General features: G+C 41.0%; 1 protein-coding gene across 8 annotated transcripts in view; it reads right to left on the bottom strand.

Annotated features, from left to right (window-relative positions):
• The window catches only part of LOC131764413 (cytidine monophosphate-N-acetylneuraminic acid hydroxylase), a 285,608-nt gene that overhangs the window by 71,415 nt on the left and 194,748 nt on the right, over positions 1 to 19,445 (bottom strand). For 3 of the 8 annotated variants that reach the window (XM_067006581.1, XM_059077584.2, XM_067006582.1), the window contains exons 1-2: positions 17,989 to 19,157; positions 6,992 to 7,040 (exon numbers count right to left, since the gene is read on the bottom strand). The exons of 3 other annotated variants lie outside the window; for them this stretch is intronic. In XM_067006581.1, the coding sequence (XP_066862682.1) occupies positions 6,992 to 7,040; positions 17,989 to 18,478 (539 nt within the window). In that variant the 5' untranslated portion in view covers positions 18,479 to 19,157. Of the gene's footprint in view, positions 1 to 6,991; positions 7,238 to 17,988; positions 19,158 to 19,445 lie in introns of those variants that run through there. 2 more of the 8 variants (XM_067006589.1, XM_067006583.1) reach the window with 2 other exon arrangements.

Below are 19,445 nucleotides of genomic sequence, written 5' to 3'. Positions count from 1 at the left end.
AGGAACTGAATAAATATGTGTTGAACCAGTAACGTGAAACCTTCAAGATTGCAAATGGCCTTCACGCTGTTCCAGAAATCAAAATGAGAAATTGAGAGACAACAAGTTCTAATGAGGCTGTATGAATAGGCAAAATTATGGCAAAAGAGCAACAGGCAAATATGAAGAAACGTTTGGGAAAAGTAATTCCAATTATACTTTTAGAATAATGGGTTCTAAGCTAAACTATTTAATAAAAGGGCACCAGCTTAGACTATTCCCTTAAGACACCACAATGCATGTTTCATTACAAAAGGCCATTAAACACTGAGTGTTACCAGAAAGGACACTGGAAACAAAATGAAATTTGTTTATTCAAAAACCCTCAGTTTCCACAGCTAGATATGCTGTGCGTTTTTGGTTCCCTATACAGTAAGGAAGACATACCAGAGTTGAGAGAGGTCCTGAGAAATGAGACTGAAGTTATAAAGTAGATGGAAGAGCTTTCTACTTAGAACCTAAAATTTAGAACTCTTTTATTCTGAAGAGATGAAGATTTAGGGGAGAGGGGAAGCATAAATGGAGTACAGGTTTATTCATCAAAATTCAAAATATTAGAGAGGAGAGGGCAGCATTTTGAAGTTTGAAATAAAAGATGTAGGCAAATAAAAGAAGATTTTATCCATTAGTCAGAAAATACACAGTAGTTGTTACAGGTAAAATATATAAATGTAGTAACATCTATACTTATTCAAATCTAGAAGGTTGTTGTTGTTTTTTTTGGCTCTGAGAAAGTAAGAACAAGAAAAAAAATCATTTAGGAGGTTGAGGAATCCCAAGACAGAATATAGACTGACAAGAGAATCTAACTATTACGAATGTATGAAACAACCTAACTGAAGTGGGTGAGGGGAAAAGTGCTGGCCAAGTATCTCTGGAAATGAATGGAGTCTGTAAGGTTAGAGGTACAAGGAGCTGCACATAGGAACCACTATACTCTAGTTGATAAAGCTATTTTGCATAAGGGTATGGGTTAGCAATTCTGATACTTCTATACATGTATACTGGAATTGCATAATTAAATACATGGACAACAATGGTGAGAGCCAGCTTTCTCATTGTTGGATTGGGACTCAATAGATAAGCAAGGGAATGAAGCTAGAATGATCAATGTGGTAATGGAGTATACTCAGAGATAAATATATAGCCTTGGATGTGAACGTTAAAAAAGAAAGGCTAAAAAGCATCCATCTCAAGAATGTTAAAGAACAATAAAATAATCCAAAGAAAGAAGAAAGAATTATAAAACAGAAAATCTGCATATATTAGACAGTATCAATAAAGACAAAGGTAGTCCTTTGAGAATGGCACCACCAAGAAAGTGAAAGGACAACACACAAACCAAGAAAAAATGTTTGCAAATTACATATCTGATAAGGATCACAAATCAGGAATTTATTTTTTTAAAACTCTTAAAACTCAATAACAAAACAAATAGCCCAATTAGGAATGGTCAAAGGATTTGAATAGACATTTCTCCAAAGAAGATATATGAATGGTCAGTAACACACATGAATAGAAGCTTCACATCATTAGTCAAGAGGGAAACACAAATCAAAACTACAATGAGCTAACACTTCACATCCATTAGGATGGTTATAATAACAAATACAGGTAGTACTAGTGTTGGTGAGGATGTAGAGAAACAGGATCCAACATCTATTGCTGGTGGGACTTTTGAAAACAGTTTGTCATATTCTCAACATGTTAAACATATAGTGTCTGTAGGATCCAGCAATTCAACTCCTAGGTCTCTACCTAAAAGAACTGTGGGGCTCCTCTGGTGGCTCAGTGGTTAAGAATCTGCCTGCCAATGAAGGGGATACGGGTTCGAGCCCTGGTCCAGGAAGATCCCACAGGCCACAGAGCAACTAAGCCTGTGCACCACAACTACTGAGCCTGTGCTCTAGAGTCCGTGAGCCACAACTACCAAAGCCTGCACACCTAGAGCCCATGTTCCACAGCAAGAGAAGCCTCCGCAATGAGAAGTCCGTGCACCACAACAAAGAGTAGCCCCTGCTCGCCGCAACTAGAGAAAGCCCGTGTGCAGCAACGCAAACCCAGCGCAGCCAAAAATAAAATAAATAACTTTTTTTAAAAAAGAAAAGGAGATTGAGAATTTAAAAAAAAAAACTGGAAACATATGTCCACACAGAAACTTGTACATGAACATTCATTTAGCTAATTATTCATAATAGCCAAAAAGTGAAACAACCCAAATGTCCATCAATTGATTAGTGGGTAAATAAAATGTGTATGTCCACACAGTGGAATACATGTACCCTTGAACAGTGTGGGGACTAGGGATGCTGACCCTCTGAGCAGTTAAAAATCTGCACATAACTTTATAGTCCGCCCTCCATATCCACACTTCCTCATCCACAGAGTCAACCAGTGGTGGAGCATGTAGTACTGTATTTACTATTTTTAAAAATCTGTGTATAAGTGGACCAGCACAGTTCGAATCTACATTGTTCAAGCTGTACTATTTGGCAATAAAAAGGAATGAAGTAGTGATTGATACATACTACAACATAGATGAACCTCAAAAAATCATGCTGGGGCTTCCCTGGTGGCGCAGTGGTTGAGAGTCCGCCTGTCGATGCAGGGGACGCGGGTTCGTGCCCCAGTCCGGGAAGATCCCACATGCCGCGGAGCGGCTGGGCCCGTGAGCCATGGCCGCTGCGCCTCCGCGTCCGGAGCCTGTGCTCCGCTGCGGGAGAGGCCACAACAGTGAGAGGCCCGCGTAACGAGAAAAAAAAAAAAAAAAAATCATGCTAAGTGAAAGAAGCCAGACACAAAAGACCACATATAGTATAATTCCATTTATGTGAAATATCCAGAATAGGCACATCTATAGAGACAGACAGTAGATTGGTAGTTACCAAGGGTGGGAGTAGGGGTGTGTATGGGAATGGGGAGTGACTGATGATTGGGCATTCTTTGGGGGGAGTGATGGAAAGAGTCTAAAATTAGATTGTGGAAATAGCTGCAAGACTCTGCAAATATACTGAAGATCATTGACTGGTACAATTAAATCAGGTCAATTTCATAGTACTAAATCATATATCAATAAAGATATTTTCAAAAAAAGAAAGGGGCACATGAGAGAATTGTGGGGTGGTGGTATGTAATGTTATTATTTTTGAGCTGGGGTAAACTGGTATTTGTTTTATAAGTGCTAAATTTTATTTATATTTTATAAACTTTTCTTACGTACATTATATTGCACAATAAAAATAATGGAGAAGCTGATATTTTAAACATGTTCTTTCAAAGCATATGCACACATCACTTATTCTTTTTTTTTTTTTTGCGGTATGCGGGCCTCCCACCGTCGTGGCCTCTCCCGCTGCGGAGCACAGGCTCCGGATGCACAGGCCTGGCGGCCATGGCTCACGGGCTTAGTTGCTCCGCGGCATGTGGGATCCTCCCGGACCAGGGCATGAACCCGCGTCTCCTGCATCGGCAGGCGGACCCTCAACCACTGCGCCACCAGGGAAGCCCTACTTATTCTGATGTATACAGTCGTCCCTCGGTATTTGAGGGGGATTGGTTCCAGAACCCAAGCAGATACCAAAATCTGCAGATGCTCAAGTCCTTTATGTAAAATGGCATAGTATTTGCATACAACCTACACACAACCACCCAGATACTTTAAACCATCTCTAGATTACTTATAATATCTAATAAAATGTAAATGCTATGTAAATAGTTGATGGGGTAGGGTGGGGGGCAGCAATTTCAGGTTTTGCTTTTTACAACTTTCTGGAAGTTTTTTTTCAAATATGTTTGATCCTAGGTGGTTGAATCCACGGATGTGGAAGGGTAAAGCTTGCCCTCCCAGGAGGGAGCAGCCCACTCCTGCCACCAGCTATAATCAATGCATAAGGTCCTAACCATGAACATATTTGGCTATTTAAGTCTGCCAAATTGCCTCTGGAAAGTGTCTTCTAGTGGCAAGACCTTGGGAGTTTTGAGTTATACATTAATGAGAAGTGATTCCTGTACATTATGCATGAGTAATAATGATGATGATAATAATTGGGTTGCACCTGAAGGACAAAGTACTAAAGAAAAAGAGAAAAAGACGTTACTCCACAATTTTCACTGTAAATTTCATATCTTTCTCTCTCATTGACTTTTTACAACTTTTTATTTTGAAATAAAGTTTCAAATGAAAATAAAATAGATCCACAGGAATTTGCAGTGATAGTCGAGTCCCCTGTACCTTAGGGGAACTAGCTTCCCCTAATAGGGACATCTTACATCACTTTATTACTGTATTACGATATCAAACCAGGAAGTTGACAGTGGTACAATACTGTTCACTAGAGTACAAACTTTATTCTGATGTCACCAGTTTGTACGTGCAACCATTTTTGCATATGTGTATGTGTCTGCATAGATAGTTCTATGAAATTTTATTCCATTGATAGATTTTCATAGCTACCACTAAAATCAAGACATCTAACTCTTCCATCAAGACCAAAGAACTTGCTGGATATAATTCCCAAGGACTGCCTTTTATAGTCATACCCCCACTATTGCCTATCCTCTGGCAACCACTGATTTGTTCTCTACCCTTATAATGTGGTCATTTCACAAATGATATATAAATGGAATCCTACAGCATTAAATTGCCTTTTAAACTTTTAAATTGTCCAAATATCTCCCATTAAAAAAATTACAGCTCAGCCTCACATACTCTCCAGCTAGTTCTCTTTCTCCTCTCCTTCACAGTCAGACATACTTTCTGTGGTGGTGGTTTCTACACACCTAATAGCTTATTAGTTTTCACCCTACATTTCTGGCCATTCTTCTGTTTCCATTGTAGACTCATCCTTCCTCTACCTGGTCAGGAAATGTTGTAGTTCCTCAAGGCTCAGTTCTGTATCCTCTTCATTTGACGTTTTCCCCCTAAGGGATCATCCATACCCATGGCTCCAGAACACAGTAACTCCCATATGAGCAGACCTGAGTCAGGAAGCCCTATGTGGAGAGCTAATTGCCTTTTGTACATGTCCATTAGGATGTCCTAAAGACCCCTGAAACTTAGTGCATCCAAAATCCAATTCAGCACATCTCACCCACCCCCAAACCTTCAAATGTCCACCATGACACCCCCTGTTATCTTTGACCCTTCCCTTTCTCTCACTATCCCATATTCAATTCAAGTCTGTCAATTTAACTTTTTTTTTTTTTTTTCTGGTATGCGGGCCTCACACTGTTGTGGCCTCTCCCGTTGCAGAGCGCAGGCTCCGGAAGCACAGGCTCAGTGGCCATGGCTCACGGACCCAGCTGCTCCGCGGCATGTGGGATCTTCCCGGACCGGGGCACGAACCCGTGTCCCCTGCATTGGCAGGCGGATTCTCAACCACTGCGCCACCAGGGAAGCCCTGTCAATTTAACTTTTAAGTCTATTTCATAAGCATCCCCTTCTACAACGCTTATCCAAGCTACCATCATCTCCCTTCTGGACCACTGCCATGGGTCCCTAACTGGTCACCCTGCATTCACTCTCTGCTCTTTCCACTATGGCCAGAATAACATATTTAAAATGGAAATTCCAAAATAACCTCATCCTGCCAATCCTTCTCCCACGTCTTCAAAATGCCTCATATCCTCCCATTGCTCCCAGGAGAAAGAACAAAATTCCTAATATGGCCTAAGAGGTGACGCTTAGGGACCCCTAATCACTTCCTCCAGCTCTTTTTGAACTATATTCTTTCTTCTATGACACCTGACCTTCTTTCATTTGCTCAAAGTACAGCCCTGTGCCCAGAATATACTTCCTGATGCCTTCTTCACAGATTTAACTCTCCTTATCCTTTTGATCTCAGTTCAATCATCATCTCCACTGGGAAGTCTTCCCCAACACCCCAAAGAAGGTCAAATCCTACTATTATAAACACTCACAGCACTACGTACCTGTGCTTTCATGTGACTTATCAAACTTTTAATTTCATCTTTAATTATCAAATTAATACCTGTATCCCCTAAAGATAACTGACAGACACACGAAGGAAGGAACCATGCCTGTGTGAGTTTCCATTGTACCCCTAGAGCCTAGCACACATGAGGAATCCAATGAATATTTGTTGAAAGAATAAATGAACATTGCAATTACTGGCCCACAATGATTCCTACAAAACCTTTTTTATGAACCTGGAACCTGTTCATATTTTCTTAAGAACTAGCATGTACCCAAATGTGACACTGACATTTTAAAAATTAACTATCCTACAGACAGTGCCCCATTATGACTAGGTGGCAACCTTAAAGTTGACTTGTATTGAAGTTAATATTTCCCCATAGAAACAAGTTGTTAATTGCAATTATGTTCTAATCCAGCCTACAAAATCTTGTCTATGCCCTGAAGAAGTCAGCATTTTCCTGTGAGGAGCTGTAAAATGGACTGCAGCTTTGAACCATGAATTCAGGGCACATCTTAGTCCAGACCACACCTCAACTCCAAACCCTGAGTCCTCTGGACTCTTTCAGCCCTGAGTCTTAAGCATCTCTTTTGGTCCTATGGATTTCTGAGGCCTGAGCAAAGCAGTAGGTAATGTATTGGCAGAAGGAAAGTTCCAAAAGACAAGATACACTGGCAGCCAGAGGAAAAATAAGGGAAATCTCCAGAAAAGATATCACCAGTGACAGGGCTGGGTGAAGAGGACAGAGCTTGGAGAGAGGGGCTCTGACAAATAGACTATCCAGGGCAAGCAGGCCATGGGGAAGGCAAGCTCGGTACCCAAATAACTGGGTGAGCTGTGAATCAGATGTTTCTGAGACGGTGCATACTATATCCACAAAAACTGTTTTAACATCATGAACGCCACCCCATCCCCCAAGAGCTCTCAGTTCTTGTACCTTTTCACCAGAAGAAGTAAAGACAAACTACCAAAAATATCAATCCTAAATTCAGTAGGAAAACAATTTTCAACTGTACCTTTGTTCCATTCCAGGTAGAAAGGGGCCAAACAGCACAAAAACAGCTCCTTAGAGAAAGTAGAAACAGAGTGAGATTGAGATCTTCTTTTAAATGATGTTTAGAATTTCTAGAATGGCTGCAGCTTGGAAATTTCAATTTGCTTGGTAACAGACTTGATTTGATTTCTTCAGAGAAAACCCTTTCAAAAGCAATTATGAGAGCATAGCAGGCCAGTCAGACTTCTGGTAAAATGCACGCTCAGTCAGCTGATGTGAATTTCAGTTGTCTTTATATATCTTCGAATGTTTCTGTTACTGTTCAGGCTCCACCCACAGCCTAGCAACTTTAGGTAAACTCCTAATTCCCTGCCAACACCAGAATATGAAGTGTTTGTGTGTTGGGGGGTGGAGGGGAGCGGTGTGTGGGGGGGGTGTTTGGCAGACCCGTCAGTGGGGTGAAAGAGGAAAACGCATTAAGGAAGAATTAATATCCTTCCCCAGACTTTCTGAACTCTTCTGAAAGTGACTCAGCCTGTCACATACACACAAATGTTTTTTTAATGCAATAAGAATAATTGCTTTATTAGAAAAAGAAAGGATCTCTGTAGAATATTTCCCATTGGGGTGTGGTTTAGTTCTGGCCTCAGTTTATTTCTGATCCCTACACACCTCTGTATTTCTGTCTTCCCACTCCTAGAGCCCCAACCAGTGTCAATTCAGGGTCCAGTCCTGGATGTCCCAAGAAGTCTGTGGTCCTGCCTCCTGTTTGACAAATATCCTGTCTTTTGGCTGGTCACCATTCCAGCTCTAGCAAACAGGTTTTCTATGATTCTTTAAACGAGTACAATAAAGTGAAGAACTCTCTGACATTTTGTCTGCCCATCTAGTTTTTTTTTTTTTTTTTGCGGTATTCGGGCCTCTCACTGTTGTGGCCTCTCCCATTGCGGAGCACAGGCTCCGGATGCGCAGGCGCAGCGGCCACGGCTCACGAGCTTAGTTGCTCCGCGGCATGTGGGATCTTCCCGGACCAGGGCACGAACCCATGTCTCCTGCATCGGCAGGCGGATTCTCAACCACTGCGCCACCAGGGAAGCCCGCCCATCTAGTTTTAAAAACTCATATCAAGCCCTTCCTTCTTCATGAAAATCACCTACTCCATTTCTCACCCATTTTTTTCTTCCTCCTGAATTCCTAGAGAATTCTGCACCTCACAATTTGCACTTTAGAAAAAAAATAATACTAAGTTCTCTAAATATTTTATTTGTGTTGGTCTTGTCTATTAGATTATAAGCTTATGGAGTACAGGGAATGTGTCTTAGGACTTGTATTCACCACAGTGCTTACAATGATGTATAAGCAAACTCAGTGGCAAATTCCCAGTAAAGCAGCAAGGGTCAGTTTTAACCACACCTGTTCTAGTTGGAGAAATGCCTCTTAATAGGATAAAGGACGAAAGGGCTTCTACATAAGGCAATTCTTCTAGTTAACATCTTATCCTGAAAGTATTCTTTTCTTTCCCAAATCAAGAAGCTCTCTCAAATCCTTCCTTCTCTTGTTCTAGAAGACATCACATGATTTTTTTAAATTGAGGTATAACAAAGTAAGGTGTACTAATCTCGCATGCACATAGGTATATATCCATGTAACTACTTCCAAGGTATAGAACATTTCTAGTACTCCAGCTAACTCCACTCAATTCTAGTACTCTAGTACTCCAATCAATACCCACTCAAGGATCCATTCTTGGATTAATCAGAAGTGGCTCCCTGGCCCTTTCTGCCTACTGAGAATACAAGAAGTCAGTGACCTGGAAGGAGGCCCTCACCCAGCCATGCCAGTGCTGTGATCATGGACTTCTGGCCTCTAATACAATAATGATTTGTGGGAGATTGTTTCAAGATGGTGGAGTAAAAGGACGTGCTCTCACTCCCTCTTGTGAGAGCACCAGAATCACAACTAACTGCTGAACAATCATTTACAGGAAGACACTGGAACTCACCAAAAAAGATACCTCACATTCAAAGACAAAGGAGAAGCCACAATGAGATGGTAGGAGGGGTGCAATCACAATAAAATCAAATCCCACAACTGCTGGTGGGTGACTCACAAACTGGAGAACAATTATACCACAGAAGTCCACCCACTGGAGTGAAGGTTCTGAGCCCCACATCAGGTTTCCAAAACTGGGGGTCCGGCAATGGGAGGAGGAATTCCCAGAGAATCAGACTTTGAAGGCTAGCAGGATTTTATTGCAGGATTTTGACAGGACTGGGGGAAACAGAGACTCCACTCCTGGAGAGTACACACAAAGTAGTGTGCACATCAGGACCCAGGGGAAGGAGCAGTGACCCCATAGGAGACTGAACCAGACCTCCTGCTGGTGTTGGAGGGTCTCCTGCAGAGGTGGGTGGTGGTTCTGTCTCACTGTGAGGACAAGGACACTGGCAGCAGAAGTTCTGGGAAGTACCCCTTGTCATGAGCCCTCCCAGAGTCTGCTATTAGCTCCACCAAAGAGCCCAGGTAGGCTCCAGTGTTGGGTCGCCTCAGGCCAAACAACCAACAGGGAGGGAACCCAGCCCCACCCATCAGCAGACAAGCGGATTAAAGTTTTACTGAGCTCTGCCCACCAGAGCAACACCCAGCTCTACCCACCACCAGTCCCTTCCATCAGGAAACTTGCACCAGCCTCTTAGATAGCCTCATCCACCAGAGGGCAGACAGCAGAAGCAAGCAGAACTAAAATCCTTCAGCCTGTGGGACAAAATCCACATTCACAGAAAGATAGACAAGATGAAAAGGCAAAAGGCTATGTACCACATGAAGGAACAAGATAAGACCCCAGAAAAACAACTAAATGAAGTGGAGATAGGCAGCCTTCCAGAAAAAGGATTCAGAATGATAATGAAGATGATCCAGGACCTCAGAAAAAGAATGGAGGTAAAGATCAAGAAGATGCAAGAAATGTTTAACAAAGACCTAGAAGAATTAAAGAACAAACAGAGATGAACAATACAATAACTGAAATGAAAACTACACTAGAAGGAATCAAAAACAGAATAACTGAGGCAGAAGAATGGATAAGTGACCTGGAAGACAGATGGTGGAATTCACTGATGCGGAACAGAATAAAGAAAACAGAATGAAAAGAAATGAAGACAGCCTAAGAGACCTCTGCGACAACATTAAATGCAACAACATTCACATTATAGGGGTCCCAGAAGGAGAAGAGAGAGAGAAAGGACCCAAGAAAATATTTGAAGAGATTATATTCAAAAACTTCCCTAACATGAAAGGAAAGTCACCCAAGTCCAGGAAGCGCAGAGAGTCCCATACAGGATAAACCCAAGGAGAAACATGCCAAGACACATAGTAATCAAACTGGCAAAAATTAAAGACAAAGAAAAATTACTGAAAGCAGCAAGGGAAAAATGACAAATAACACACAAGGGAACTTCCACAAGGTTAACAGCTGAGTTCTCAGCAGAAACTCTACAGGCCAGAAGGAAGTGGCACGATATATTTAAAGTGATGAAAGGGAAGAACCTACAACCAAGATTACTCTACCAGTCAAGGATCTCATTCAGATTTGATGGAGAAATCAAAAGCTTTACAGACAAGCAAAAGCTAGAAGAATTCAGCACTACCAAACCAGCTCTATAACAAATGCTACAGGAACTTCTCTAAGTGGGAAACACAAGAGAAGAAAAGGACCTGCAAAAACAAACCCAAAACAATTAAGAAAATGGTAATAGGAACATACATATCGATAATTACCTTAAATGTGACTGGATTAAATGTTCCAACCAAAAGACACAGGCTTGCTGAATGAATACAAACACAAGACCCATATATATGCTGTCTACAAGAGACCCACTTCAGACCTAGGGACACATACAGACTGAAAGTGAGGGGATGGAAAAAGATATTCCATGCAAATGGAAATCAAAGGTGGAGTAGCAATACTCATATTAGATAAAATAGACTTTAAAATAAAGAATGTTACAAGAGACAAGGAAGGACACTACATAATGATCAAGGGATCAATCCAAGAAGAAGATATAACAATTATAAATATATATGCACCCAACATAGGAGCACCTCAATACATAAGGCAACTGCTAACAGATATAAAAGAGGAAATCAACAGTAACACAATAATAGTGGAGGACTTTTAACACTTCACTTACACCAATGGACAGATCATCCAAACAGAAAATTAATAAGGAAACACAAGCTTTAAATGACATAATAGACCAGATAGATTTAATTGATATTTATAGGACATTCCATCCAAAAACAGCAGATTACACTTTCTTCTCAAGTGTACATGGAACATCCTCCAGGACAGATCACATCTTTGGTCACAAATCAAGCCTCAGTAAATTTAAGAAAATTGAAATCATATCAAGCACCTTTTCTGACCACAACACTATGAGATTAGAAATCAATTACAGGGAGAAAAACGTAAAAAACACGAATACATGGAGGCTAAAAAATACGTTACTAAACAACCGAGAGATCACTGAAGAAATCAAAGAGGAAATCAAAAAACACCTAGAGACAAATGACAATGAAAACACGATGATCCAAAACCTATGGGATGCAGCAAAAGCAGTTCTAAGAGGGAAGTTTATAGCAATACAATCCTACCTCAAGAAACAAGAAAAATCTCAAATAAACAATGTAACATTTACCTAAAGGAACTAGAAAAAGAAGAACAAACAAAACCCAAAGTTAGTAGAAGGAAAGAAATAAAGATCAGAGGAGAAATAAATGAAATAGAAATGAAGATAATAGCAAAGATCAATAAAACTAAAAGCTGGTTCTTTGAGAAGATAAGCAAAATTGATAAACCATTAGCCAGACTCATCAAGAAAAAGAGGGAGAGGACTCATATCAATAAAATTAGAAATGAAAAAGGAGAAGTTACAACAGACACCGCAGAAATACAAAGAATCCTAAGAGACTACTACAAGCAACTCTATGCCAATAAAATGGACAACTTGGAAGAAATGGGGAAATTCTTAGAAATGTATAACCTTCCAAGGCTGAACCAGGAAGAAATAGAAAATATGAACAGACCAATCACAAGTAATGAAATTGAAACTGTGATTAAAAATCTTCCAACAAACAAAAGTCCAGGACCAGATGGCTTCACAGGTGAATTCTATCAAACATTCAGAGAAGAGCTAACACCCATCCTTCTCAAACTCTTCCAAAAAATTGCAGAGGAAGGAACACTCCCAAACTCATTCTATGAGGCCACCATCACCCTGATACCAAAACCAGACAAAGATACTACAAAAAAAAGAAAATTACAGACCAATATCACTGATGAATATAGATTTTAAAATCCTCAACAAAATACTAGCAAACAGAATCCAACAACACATTATCAAGATCATACAACATGATCAAGTGGGATTTATCCCAGGGATGCAAGGATTCTTCAATATACTCAAATCAATGAATGCGATACACCATATTAACAAATTGAAGAAGAAAAAGCATATGATCATCTCAAAAGGCAGAAAAAGCTTCTGACAAAATTCAACACCGATTTATGATAAGAACTCTCCAGAAAGTGGGCACAGAGGGGACCTACCTCAACATAATAAAGGCCATGTATGACAAACCCACAGCAAACATCATTCTCAATGGTGAAAAACTGAAAGCATTTCCTCTAAGATCAGGAACAAGACAAGTATGTCCACTCGCATCACTATTACTCAACATAGTTTTGGAAGTCCTAGCCATGGCAATCAGAGAAGAAAAAGAAAGAAAATAAATACAAATTGGAAAAGAAGAAATAAAACTGTCACTGTTTGCAGATGACATGATACTATACATAGAGAATCCTAAAGACACCACCAGAAAACTACTAGACCTAATCAATGAATTTGGTAAAGTTGCAGGAGACAAAATTAATGCACAGAAATCTCTTGCATTCCTATACACTAATGATGAAAAATCTGAAAGAGAAATTAAGGAAACACTCCCATTTACCATTGCAACAAAAAGAGTAAAATACCTAGGAATAAACCTACCTAGGGAGACAAAAGACCTATATGCAGAAAACTATAAGACACTGATGAAAGAAATTAAAGATGATACAAACAGATGGAGAGATATACCATATTCTTGGATTGGAAGAATCAATATTGTGAAAATGACTATATTACCCAAAGCAATCTACAGATTCAATGCAATCCCTATCAAATTACCAATGACATTTTTTACAGAATAAAACAAAAAGTCTTAAAATTTGTATGGAGACACAAAAGACCCTGAATAGCCAAATCGGTCTTGAGGGAAAAAAACGGAGCTGGAGGAATCAGACTCCCTGACTTCAGACTATACTACAAAGCTACAGCAATCAAGACAATATGGTACTGGCACAAAAACAGAAATATAGATCAATGGAACAGGATACAAAGCCCAGAGACAAACCCACGCACCTATGGTCAACTAATTTATGACAAAGCAGGCACGGATACAATGGAGAGAAGACAGTCTCTTCAATAAGTGGTGCTGGGAAAACTGGACAGCTACATATAAAAGAATGAAATTAGAACACTCCCTAACACCATACACAAAAATAAACTCAAAATGGATTCCAGACCTAAATGTAAGATCAGACACAATAAACCTCTTAGAGGAAGACATAGGAAGAATACTCTTTGACATAAATCCCAGCAAGATCTTCTTTGATCCACCTCCTAGAGTAATGGAAATAAAAACAAAAATAAACAAATGGGACCTAATGAAACTTCAAAGCTTTTGCACAGCAAAGGAAACTGCAAACAAGACAAAAAGATAACCCTCAGAATGGGAGAAAATATTTGCAAACAAATAAACAGACAAAGGATTAATCTCCAAAATATATAAACAGCTCATGCAGCTCAATATTAAAGAAACAAACAACACAATCCAAAAATGGGCAGAAGACCAAAATAGACATTTCTCCAAAGAAGAAATACAGATTGCCAACAAACACATGAAAGAATGCTCAACATCATAATCATTAGAGAAATGCAAATCAAAACTACAATGAGGTATCACCTCACAGCAGTTAGAATGGGCATCATCAGAAAATCTATAAACAACAAATGCTGGAGAGGGTGTGGAGAAAAGGGAACCCTTTTGCACTGTTGCTGGGAATGTAAATTGATACAGCCAGTATGGAGAACAGTATGGAGGTTACTTAAAAAACTACAAATAGAACTACCATATGACCCCTCAATCCCACTCCTGGGCATATACCCTGAGAAAACCATAATTCAAAAAGACACAAGCACCCCAATGTTCACTGCAGTACTATTTACAATAGCCAAGTCATGGAAGCAACCTAAACGCCCATTGACAGACGAGTGGATAAAGAAGATGTGGTACATATATACAATGGAATATTACTCAGCAGCCATAAAAAGGAATGAAATTGGGTCATTTGTAGAGACATAGATGTATCTAGAGACTGTCATACAGAGTGAAGTAAGTCAGAAAGAGAAAAACGAATATCGTATATTAACGCATACATGTGGAACCTAGAAAAATGGTACACATGAAATGGTTTTCAGGTCAGAAATTGAGACACAGATGTAGAGAACAAACACATGGACACCAAGGGGCCAAAGTGGCGGGGTGGTGTGTGTGTGATGAATTGGGAGATTGGGATTGACATATATACACTAATATGTATAAAATGGATAACTAATAAGAACCTGCTGTATAAAAAAATAAATAAAATAAAATTCAAAAAAGAATACCCATTCAAACAGTAATCACTCTTCTAACCTCTATCACCATAGGTTAGTTATGCCTACTCTTGCCTTTTATATAAATGGAATCATACAGTAATATATCTGGCTTTTTCTCCCACCATTATGACTGTAGGATTTATCTACCTTGTTACACATAGCAGTGGTGTGTTCCTTTTCATTACTGTATAATATTCCATTGCATAAATACACCACATTTTCTTTATCCTACTATTGTTAGATATTTGGATTGTTCCTTGTTTTGGCTATTTGACTAAATATGCTATAAACATTCCTGTGCATAACTTTTGGTGGACATAAGCCCTCATCTCTGGAGTGGCATTTCTGGGTCAAATGGTACATAAACATTAAACTGTGGTAGACACTGTCAACCAATTTTCCAACAAGGCTGTGCCAATTTACACTCCCAGTAGCAAATGCAAAAGAGTTCCTGTTGCACTATCACATCTTTTTGCATCAGACATTTTTGCGTGTTTTTTAGTGTGCAATTAGTCAACTGGACATTGCCAGTTGCATGCAAAGCAACTATGAACTTTTGTGATTGGCTTATCAACCCTAACGCAAGCATATGGACAACCCAACAGATGCATCAGAAAAATGAATCTAAATCAGGTAAACACAGGAGGACAGACAGTAACGAGTCTGTTATTTACTCCTGGCTAACAGTGATTCAAATATCTGAGAGAGAAGCAATAGTTCAGGTTAGAACAGCCCCCTCTAGGGTCCATGTTTTATTGCTGGAGGCAGTATGGTTGTATATTTATTACATGGTTAATAAATCCTATATAAGCCTCATTTAGGGAAAGGAAGCAGGAAACCACCAGAAGTAACTGACCCATGATATGCACAACTGCTGAAGAAACCCACAGCAACTGCCAAGAGGCACCTAGACCGCTGTTTAGAAATAAGAGAAATCCATGAAGGGTGGAGAAAAATTAGCTATCAGAAAAAACAACAAGTTGAGCAATCAGAGCAAAGATATCTCTTGCCAAGATGGTTTTAGTAAAAGAAACAAGAAAGGACTTTCATCTTTTTCATTAGTGTATCAAGGTATAAAAATTGTCATTTTAACAGCAGGAACCTGAATTCAATCCACTGAATTCTCTTGAGGAGAGAACAGGTTTGGCAACACCTTTCTGACTTATTTGAGTATTGACAGAGAAACAAAGGAAATTTAGAATGCAAGAGAAAGACATTCTGGAACTAGCACAAAGAGATAGAAGTGGGAGATAAGAAGAGAGGCAGGCCTGTGAGGGTCGTCAGGAGGGCATGACCACCGGTTGACCCTTGAGCTAGATCTGGGCAATGGGGAGCTCATCGCTCCTTCCCCATCCTTGGAATGTATGTTTGCCCACCTTTCCCACAGTGGGAGCTGTTCCAAGGTCGTCGCCTTGAGAGAGTAGGGTGTTGAGACCATCTGGACCGAATACATGACTGAACCCAGTTAAGGCTTCTACTGATACATACACTTTAAGATTCTGGTGGATGGGTTCGGAGACCTACTCATGCAGTCGCCCAAGACAAGCCTCGTAGATAAGTTTCCTTGCTTATTAAACCTGCCACCTACCAATCTGAGCAGTCAGCCTTTCTTTGGTCTTCCCCTGCCCTCCTTGTATGGGACCAGTTGGTGAACCAATAGCCTCTCAACGGGACAGGAGAGGGGTCCTACTGAGACAGGGTGGCCAAAGGACTTTTAAGAACAGTATGTGGGGGGCTTCCCTGGTGGCTCAGTGGTTGAGAATCCGCCTGCCAATGCAGGGGACACGGGTTCGAGGCCTGGTCCGGGAAGATCCCACATGCCGCGGAGCAACTAAGCCCGTGCGCCATAACTACTGAGCCTGTGCTCTAGAGCCCATGAGCCACAACTACTGAGCCCATGTGCCTCAACTATGGAAGCCCACGCGCCTCCAGCCCGTGCTCAATGAGAGAAGCCACCGCAATGAGAGGCCCGCGCACTGCAAGGAAGAGTATCTCCCACTCTCCGCAACTAGAGAAAGCCCATGTGCTGCAACAAACACCCAACACAGCCAAAAATAAATAAATAAATTTAAGAAAAAAAAAAAAACAACAGTATGTGCTCTCTGGAGGGCTGTGATATCACCACTTCCTTACGACTTCACCTTACATAAGGTGAATGTCATTTGGGAAATACAAAGGAGACAGATGTGCTCAGGCCAGGATGGGCTGTAAGAAGGAGTGAAATCAGGAGATCATTGGTCAAAGAAAACTGGACCCAGAGGGGACCCCAAGTACAAAACCCCTCAGAATTAAAATGGAAAAACCCTAAGGGAGGCATTACATTTCTCATCATATATGATATTGGGAATTAGACTTTTTGTTTGTTTGTTTGTTTTTGTGGTACGTGGGCCTCTCACTGTTGTGGCCTCTCCCATTGTGGAGCACAGGCTCCGGACGCGCAGGCTCAGCGGCCATGGCTCACGGGCCCAGCCGCTCCGCGGCACGTGGGATCCTCCCGGACCGGGGCACGAACCCATGTCCCCTGCATCGGCAGGCGGACTCTCAACCACTGCGCCACCAGGGAAGCCCGGGAATTAGACATTTTAATTTAAATCTCAGAGGACAGGGTAGCCTTCAGGAAGATGTGTAAATGAAACAGGAGCCATGAAAAGTGGCAACAAGAGAACAAAACGTTAAAAAAAAAAAAAAAAAAAAAAAACCAAGAGTGCCCAAACAAAACAGAAGCAGTAGAGACCTTAAGTAGCAGAATAATATGTCAAAAACCAAATCTAGAATCTGTGACACAGAAAAGCAATGTAAGGAATCTAAAACAACAGCGACAGAAAAAAAAAAGAGTGGAAGAAAGAGAACAAGGAAGTGAGAGAGAATAGTTATGAAAAACAAAATAACAGGAAGAAAAATGTATGATAACTCATTTCTGTATAACAGGAATTCCAGAAGGAGAAAAGACAATAAATGAAGAAGGAATGATCAAGGAAATAATAGAACTTTTTCTGAGCTAAAGAAAAAGTTGATTTCATATTTAAAGGATCTAATAATTGTAGGGCAGAAATACTGAAAAAAAGGCATCCTATAGATTAGCCCCCCGTCCCCAACCTTTTTGCACCAGGGACTGGTTTCATGGAAGACATTTTTTCCAAGGACTGGGGGCAGGGGGTATGATTTGGGGATGATTCAAGGGCCATTGCATTTATTGTGCACATTATTTCTATTATTATTATTACGTTGTAATATATAATGAAATAATTATACAACTCACCATAATGCAGAATCAGTGGGAGCCCTGAGCTTGTTTTCCTGCAACTAGATGGTCCCATCTGGGGTGATGAGAGACAGTGACACCGACATGTGTTGCTTAGGTCCAGTCTACTCCGTAATCTCGTTTTGGTCACTGTCACTGCAGGAAACCCTGCTTCACAAAGATGGGATGTTGGAAATGGAAGCAGGCTTTTCAGTGCTTTGGTGGCAATCTCAGGATATTCCACCCTGACTGTAATCCAGAACGTATGGAGATTTGAAGTTGTCTCAAACATACTTTTAAGGCCACTGTCACTTACACTCTCAAGCAGTTGATCCTCTTCTGGCACAGACAAAATCGATTCACCTGGCTTATTCACAAATGGGTCTTTTGTGGTTGGGAAGTAATGCTCAAACTCTTTTGAAAGCTGAGATAGGCAATCATGCACCAGCTGGGAGAAAGAAGGCCCTGGCTCAGTCTCTTTCAAAATTTCTGCTAATGTTTGAAACATGTCAAAAATCCCAATGTTCACTCCTCACCCCCATAATTCCAGTTTGGCTTTGAATGCAGCCACTTTATCTGCCGACTTGAACACAGCTGTCGTTCTCCCCTGAAGTGACAGATTGAGTTTGTTGAACAGGCTGAATATGTCACACCAGTAAGCAAAGTTTTGTGACCCATTCTGCGTCACTGAAATGTGCTGCCAGTGGTGACTGTTTTTCTGAAAGAAATCTCTGGAGCGGCTCTCGTAACTCAAAAACTCTGGCCAGTGATCTACCTTAGAAAGCCTTCTCACTTCTGTGTATAAGCGAAGACGTGTGCGCTCTGTGTCCACCTCCTCACAGAGCTGCACGAACAGACGTGGGTTAAGGGCATGTACTTTAATGTGGATGATCATTTTAATCACATCCTGCAAAACGTTGTTAAGTTCAGGTGACATTTTTCAGCTAGCCAGCATTTCTCTATGGATGACACAGTGCGTAGACTCACATTCAGAAGTGACCTCTTTGACCCGAGTAGTGAAACCAGAAAGCCGTCCAGTCGTGGCAGTTGCTGTCTGTGCATATACCGACAGAAAATGACCAGTTCAATTTTCCTGATATGTAATCATTCAAAGACTTGAATAGTTCTGCAGCTGTGCTGTTAGTTGGCAGCAAAAGTGCACATAACATATCCTCAAGCACATCCTCCTGAAAAATATATCACACAAAAACAAGCATTGTTGGACTGCCCTGGTGGTGCAGTGGTTAAGAATCCACCTGCCAGGGCTTCCCTGGTGGCGCAGTGGTTGAGAATCCGCCTGCCGATGCAGGGGACACGGGTTCGTGCCCCGGTCCGGGAAGATCCCACATGCCGCGGAGCGGCTGGGCCCGTGAGCCATGGCCGCTGAGCCTGCGCGTCCGGAGCCTGTGCTTGTGCTTCGCAACGGGAGAGGCCACAACAGTGAGAGGCCCGCATATCACAAAAAAAAAAAAAAA

The sequence above is a fragment of the Kogia breviceps genome, chromosome 10, assembly GCF_026419965.1.
Source record: "Kogia breviceps isolate mKogBre1 chromosome 10, mKogBre1 haplotype 1, whole genome shotgun sequence".
NCBI lineage: Eukaryota > Metazoa > Chordata > Mammalia > Artiodactyla > Physeteridae > Kogia > Kogia breviceps.
This window is presented reverse-complemented; position numbering and strand designations above follow the sequence as displayed.